This window comes from Lytechinus pictus, chromosome 4, assembly GCF_037042905.1.
Source record: "Lytechinus pictus isolate F3 Inbred chromosome 4, Lp3.0, whole genome shotgun sequence".
In the NCBI taxonomy this organism is placed as follows: Eukaryota; Metazoa; Echinodermata; class Echinoidea; order Temnopleuroida; family Toxopneustidae; genus Lytechinus; species Lytechinus pictus.
Window position 1 is genome coordinate 860,065 of NC_087248.1, and position 7,133 is coordinate 867,197.

The 7,133-nt window shown below is 36.9% G+C and overlaps 1 protein-coding gene across 1 annotated transcript; it reads right to left on the reverse strand.

Annotated features, from left to right (window-relative positions):
* Nucleotides 1-3,325: 3,325 nt before the first annotated feature.
* LOC129258591 (cytochrome P450 1A1-like) lies at nt 3,326-4,885 on the reverse strand. The gene has a single exon (XM_054896836.2). It carries the CDS (start codon nt 4,883-4,885, stop codon nt 3,326-3,328), a length of 1,560 nt encoding a protein of 519 aa, XP_054752811.2.
* Nucleotides 4,886-7,133: the final 2,248 nt, after the last annotated feature.

The window sequence follows — 7,133 nt, forward strand, 5'->3', positions numbered from 1 at the left end:
TGCCCCGATTGTGTCGAGTCATACATCGAATTGTTTGTCTTGGTATACTGAACAAGAAAATGTACACAACCATATACTCTTGACCTCCCGTTAAAAGGTTATGACCGGAAATGTAAAAAAGGTCAACGGCAAATTCGGTAAATGGCAAAATTACGCTGAAGGTGTTAAGCAAGCTCATTTTACCGTGTTTTTATGCATGTGTGTACTTATTTATTTTCGATTTCGATAAGTCCATCGTCAGAAGTCCTTATCCAGAAGATATAAAGGTCAAGACAAGGTCAAAAGGTCAACAAACTTTCATTGGTAGACAAAATACACTAATAGCGGTTAGAATCTTAGAAGTTGGTTCTTTATTTTGAAAAGTCTCTATCTAAGAAGACATTATCCATTAGATAAAAACAGGGTTAAAATGTGCTCATTTTGGAACAAAATAGATAAACAGAAATATACGTCGAATACATTCAGCATGTCCAGTGTGGTATCATAGTACTGTAGGAATACCTTGAAACGACTTGACAAACCCTAATGCCCTTAAACATCGTATCATCTTCATGATCTTCAGCTCTTTCCTAGTTTCTTAATTTAGAAATTCAATTAAAATTCAATTCATTTTCAATTTACTAGTCTTTGATATGTAAAGGAACATTTCATCAGTTTGCTTATTTTTTACAGTATATTTTAATCAACAGAAATTATTGTAATATATTGGGGTATAAGTGTAATACTGTATGTTAAAAGAGTAAAAACCTCGATTGATCAGTGCTGATCCCAGTCCCTATGAAAGATGCCTAACATCTTATTTGGATTAACTTACAAATATGATAACTAGGTTAGGATTGAGGATGATATGATAATTGGGCTCTAATCATGCCAATTGGTCCTTTATAAATTCAAATGTGTGACGGTTATGTTACATGTATTTCTGACGAAGAGGTAACATCGTGCAGACATGCTCATTGTAGTCAGTCGAAATGGGTGATATGCTGATGTGATATATTCTGACCATAATACTCGATCTCTAGAGCCAAGAAGGACTACACATTTCTGCCATTAACACGGCTTGTACTATTTTGTGTGTTTTTTTCCAGAGCATATACAACGTGAAACTAAACCCAATACCCGTTCTCACGATAGTGATGGGGGGGGGGGGGAGCTGCCCCAGATATTATGAAGACTTGCATTTTTTACTGAAAAAAAAAAAATTGACCAAAAGTATGCACGGTATCTTTAAATTTCACTTTACAAAACGCAAAAGGGCCCCCAATGATAAGCTTAGAACATGCACCAGAAATGGTGTAGTCCTTCTTGGCTCCAGAGATCGAGTAATTAATGGTCAGAATTTATATGACACCTAGATAGATCCTCGTGATTTGATTGGTTGTTTGATATCGATCATTCAGTCCATTTTACAATGACGTCATCAACCGTGCAATTTTGGATCCATTCATCGTGCAATTTTAGATCCATACGATTTTGTCCATTGCACTCGCGCACACAGACTGCAGCTGCAGGCACCAACAGTGCGCATGTTGCAATGACGTAACAATCAACAGACCGAACTCGCACTGCATGAGCGTGTTTTGCATCGAAATTCATTAATTTCATATGGAAAGAAAATCAATTTTTAGGTGTCATATAAACCAAATAATGAATGTTTTTTCATTCGTGCAATGGACAGAATACTTCATTCGGTGAAAGATGAAATAATGATCCATTCAACTCGGCTACGCCTCGTTGAATGGATCATTTCATCTTTCACCTCATGAAGTATTCTGTCCATTGCACTCTTGAACATTCATTATTTGTATAATATCACATCAGCAAAATGGACACCCATGACTACAATGAGCATGCTTGCACGATGTTGCCTCTTTGTCAGAAATGATATAATCGTCACACATAAGAATTAATTGAGGAGCAATTGGAGCCCACACTTGCACTTATAAGATTTTAAGGGCATAAGGGCTTGTCGGTCAAGTCGTCAATACCATGATACCACACTGAATGTATTCGACGTCTATCTCCGTTGATCTTTTTTGTTCCTAAATATGTCTTCTTAATAGAGACTTTTCAAAATAAAGAACCAACGAAAAATAAGACTTCTAAATTTCTAACCGCTTTTAGTGTATTTTGGCTTCCAGTTTGTTCACCTTTCGACCTATCCCTGACCTTGTCTTGACCCTTTATATCTTCTGGATAAGGACTTCTGACGATGGACTTAGTCGAAATCGCGGAAAATATATAAGTACACACATGCATAAAAACACGGTAAAATGAGCTTGCTTAACACCTTCAGCGCAATTTGCCATATACCGAAAGTTCGTTGACCTTTTGACATTTCCGGTCATAACTTTTTAACGGGAGGTCAAGAGTATATGGTTGTGTACACTTTCTAGTTCAGTATATCAAGACAAACAATTTGATGTATGACTCAACATAATCAAGGCAATTTCAAAAATTGACCCCTATTGACCCAATTTTGACCCGTAAAATGGTCAAGATGACCATTAGAAATCTGTCACCAAGTTTAAAGTTGTCCTTTGTGATGTCATCAATCACATGAAAGTGAAAAATCAGACTTAGCCAATTTTTCGAAGTAGCCGGTAAATCATGACATATGCTGCCTGACTAAATGATGAAAACAAAGAAGCGTACAATGGAGAGAATATAAATGTAAAAAAAACGACTTGATGTGTAAAACCTCTAATTAATATAACTGATAACACCGGGAAAACATTTGATTAACATGATTAAGATTTTGTTTCCTTGAAAAAAAAAAAAGTAAATTCATGCAGTGGTTATTTTAAGGCCTCACATTTCTTGGAAACATGTTGAACTAGCTTTTTGATGAAGACCAAATAAATGTCAGTATGACACTAGATAACGTTAGTTGGAGGCCATGAATATGAGAAGTCTGTAACAATTATGTTATCGTTACGGAAAAAACAGTTTTCGTGTCCAAGATTTGGCCAATAGTAAAATACAGAAAATACATGATACAGAGGAAAATAGCTCAGTAGTAAGATGGTCATAAACTTTATTGGTATAAGGCATTTTTAATGCCCTTATTTTCTATGAAAGAGTAATAATAACTTTAAAGCTAACACATAAGGTATATACCATATTCCTACTAAAGATTCCAGTAACTTCATTAAAACAATCATAGTTTCAAAAAACTAACATGGTTTAAAGTGTTTCTAAGATCATGCAATTATTAGAATAATCATAAGATAAACAAACCAACTGCCACTGCCCACACAAAATTTTACATGAGTACAAAACAGTTAGCAAATGATTTTACAGCAAAGTGAAAGCCTGATAAAGTCTATCGGGTTTCGATGTGTACGTTGAAATTCAACGGGCGTGAGTTGAGCCCGTACACATAACACACATTGACTTCTTCATCTTTACGTCGAGTAAATCTTAATTTCTGTAAGAACGTCGTGAAATATATAAACAGAGCCAGTCGTCCCAAACTTGATCCAATACACTGTCTCCGACCTAGGCCGAAAGCTATCAAAAGATTCGCTTTCTCCTTGTCCAATGTTCCATCCTGCGACAGGAACCGCCGAGGGTTAAATACGTCTGGCTTGTCCCAAACCTCCGAGTCATGATGAGCTGAATGAAGATTAAGAAAAACTAACATGTCCTTAGGAACAAAGAAGCCATCAAGAATATTATCCTTGGTCGTGCTATGAGGAATGGTCAAAGGTCCATCTCCTCGGATCCTCAAAACTTCAAGAATACAGGACTGCGTCAATGGAAGCTTGTCAACGTCGTCCATGCTTGGCAAACGGTCACGACCTAATACGCTATCTATCTCGCGTTGAATATCAGATTGATCTTGAGGGAACAGAGCCATGTAAACCATGGCCCACTCCATGATTGTCCCTGTAGATGTATATCCTGCTCCAAATAATTCGAACGCATTCTGAAGAGCTTGTGGTCCCGAAATATCCATGCATTTAAAATCGTTATCGGCAGTATCCTGGTGGGTGGTTTGTACTTCCTCCATAAGATACTTAACTGATTTCTGATCATATAGTTCATGCTGTTCATTGATGAGTCCACGTGTGCCTTGGTTGAACCTCTTCAACGCTTCTAAAAATAATGTGGATGGTTTGAAAGGAAGAAATCTAAGCCAAGGGAGATAGTCTATGAGTTTTCCACTTCCGGTTTCCTTCATGAATTCATCAAAAAAACTCATAAATTCTATATACTTCTTGTCGTTGTAAGCAGCACGCTTTTTAAACATAAACCAAAGCATGATATTACTGAAAGATATACGAATTAGACATGGAATGTCTGCAGTTGTCTCATGTTTAGAAACTGTCAGGTACCTGATCAGCTCTTCAACCTCTCTTTGCGTGACCTTTTCGAGGAAAGATACCTGACCTCCTGTACTAAACTTGTGGAGGGTTCTTTCTACAATTCTCCGATGGTCTTTCCACTCCTCGCTGTATGTCGTAAAACTGACGGTCGGCCCATAGCTGGTAGCTCTATTAATAGCTTTAAAATTAAACAGGTTAGGGCGACCAGAAAATACGACTGCTTGTTTTGCAAATGCATTATAAATCGCCTTTCGTCCGTTCAAGACAAGTACTGGCTTGCTACCCAACCGAATCTTACAAATGTTTCCGTAGACTTTGGCCAGTTTCATCAAGGATAGGTGTGGATTTCTTTGGTCGAAAGAGAACAAGTTCCCAAAGACAGGGATGCCCCAGGGTCCAGGCAACGGACGCCCTTTAAAGTTGCCACTCTCTGTTTTTCTATTGATCCAATACCAAGTAATGACAAAGGCTGAGAAGATCAGCACAAGACATGTTGTAACTGAGACAGAATCAGTGAGGAGGCTAACTACACCATCAGGCAGAATGGGATCCATTTTAACAGGTAACTTCCACCAGAGTGATTTTCGCAGCTTTCATCTGTTGAGTATTTGTTTGTGATACAAATCCAGAACTTTATAGATAGCAGGATGAGAAAGAATGGCAAGGTCTTTGTTATTAATGACTAACTTCCGTCCATATTTCCCCTATATGCTTCCGAGAGTAAGGACGGTCAGGTTTTATATTAAAGGCCATGGAAATGACTTTTAAATCGAGGGTGCTGATTTTGAAGAAACATTTGACAAGAAAAAAGGGGTTCACTCCAAAATAAAGTAATTTTGATGAAATTTCCATTGCTTAGCATACCTATCACATTTCCAGGAGGTGCTACTTATGGTGAATGACACACGGAGCACCCCCATTTCCCAGGGCTATTATGTTTATTTTGTTTCAGTTTATCATTGAATTCTCATGTCGATCGTTCTTTGTGCATTCTAGAACAGTAACAGTGTAAATATAAGTAATTGACGTTCATTAAAAAATATAATGTTGGAAAATGATTATTCATTTCTCAAGTCATTCTCAGTTAAAGACAAAGTTGCTTAAGTCTTAATGGACAAGTCCACTCCAACAAAAAGTTGATTTGAATAAAAAGAGAAAAATCCAACAAGCATAACACTGAAAATTTAATCAAAATCGGATGTAAAAAAAGAAACTTATGACATTTTAAAGTCTCGCTTAATTTCACAAAACAGTTATATGCACATCCTGGTCTGTGTGCAAATGAGGAGACTGATGATGTCATCCACTCACTATTTCCTTTGTACTTTATTATATGAAATATGAAATATTCTAATTTTCTCCTCATTGTCAAGTGAAACAACGATTAATTCCTCCATGAACATGTGGAGTTAGCATTGTTTAATACTATAGGGCTTAGTCAAGTTGGTCCTTATTGTCAAATCTGTAAAAAATGAAATATTGCATAATTCAAACAATAAAAATCAAAAGAAATAGTGAGTGATGGACATCATCTACTGACTAACCTAGTTGTGCATATCACTGTTTTGTGAAAAATAATCAAGACTTTAAAATGTCATAACTTTCTTATTTTACATCCGATTTTGATGAAATTTTCAGTGTTATGCTAGTTTGATTTTTCTATATTTATTCAAATCAACATTTTCCTTGGGTGGACTTGAAAATATCTATGATTCTCTTTCTCTATTTCTTCAAACCTTCCCTCCCATTCTCTCTCATAACAAACATTATTTCCACCCCCCCCTCTCTCCTTTTATCTTTTAATATTGTTCCTCGCAATTTCTTTTAAAAAAATCACTATTCATAAACATAGCGTACATTCTGGTAAGAATTTATTCACAATCTGTCTCACCCATCAGCTCATTCTTATCAATATTCATTTTATCGGTGGCAAACTGTTACAGGTACATCGTCAAAGTGTTTTGAAAAACAGCACAGATTCTAGTAGGACCTGAAATAGTATATTATACACTAAAACAATAAATAACAGCATTCTCATTGCAAAATACATGGTGGGTCCAAGGTTTGGCGAATGGGGGAGGGGGGGGCGAATGGGGGAGGGGGGGGGCGAGCGGCGACAATGTTTTTGTGTATCGGCGGCGCCTATCACAAAATCGTGAAAACATTATCATATCGGGGAAGGGGATGCCAAATGTCATTAATCAAACAATACAATACCATTCGATTGAAGCAAGACATAAATGACTCTGATTAAATGTAAACTCAAAGGAACAGTAAGGTAATGCGAGCGCGAAGCGCGAGGTCAGATTTGTGGATATTTCATTTTCTTTTGTCCCGAAAATTAAACTTTGCGATCGCCGAGCGCGAGCCGATTTTTCCATATATTACAATCTGAAAACTGGACATTCTAATCACCGTTTGTGATTATGAACAAGATAGGCATGTGTAACTAACAACTGATGCGAGCGCGAAGCCCGAGATGATTTTTTTTTTATTTAGACCTAAAAATGGGGAGCCATAATCACATTTCGTAATCTTGAATAAAATGGGTATCTTGAATTCCTTTATGAATATAATGGGTTGACCAAGTGCAAAGCGCGAGCTGGAGATTACTTTTTATTTTCCATTCTCAAAAAGGGGTTAATTTATGTCTAAACTGAACATGTGGGAAATTTTGAAGATGGATCGTATTGAAAAAAATATGATGCGAGCGCTAAGAACGAGCTGGTATTCTTTCCAGTAAAGATTTAGACATTGAACGGGGCTTCCAAAGCATAATCTGTCAACATGAAAGGTAAGACA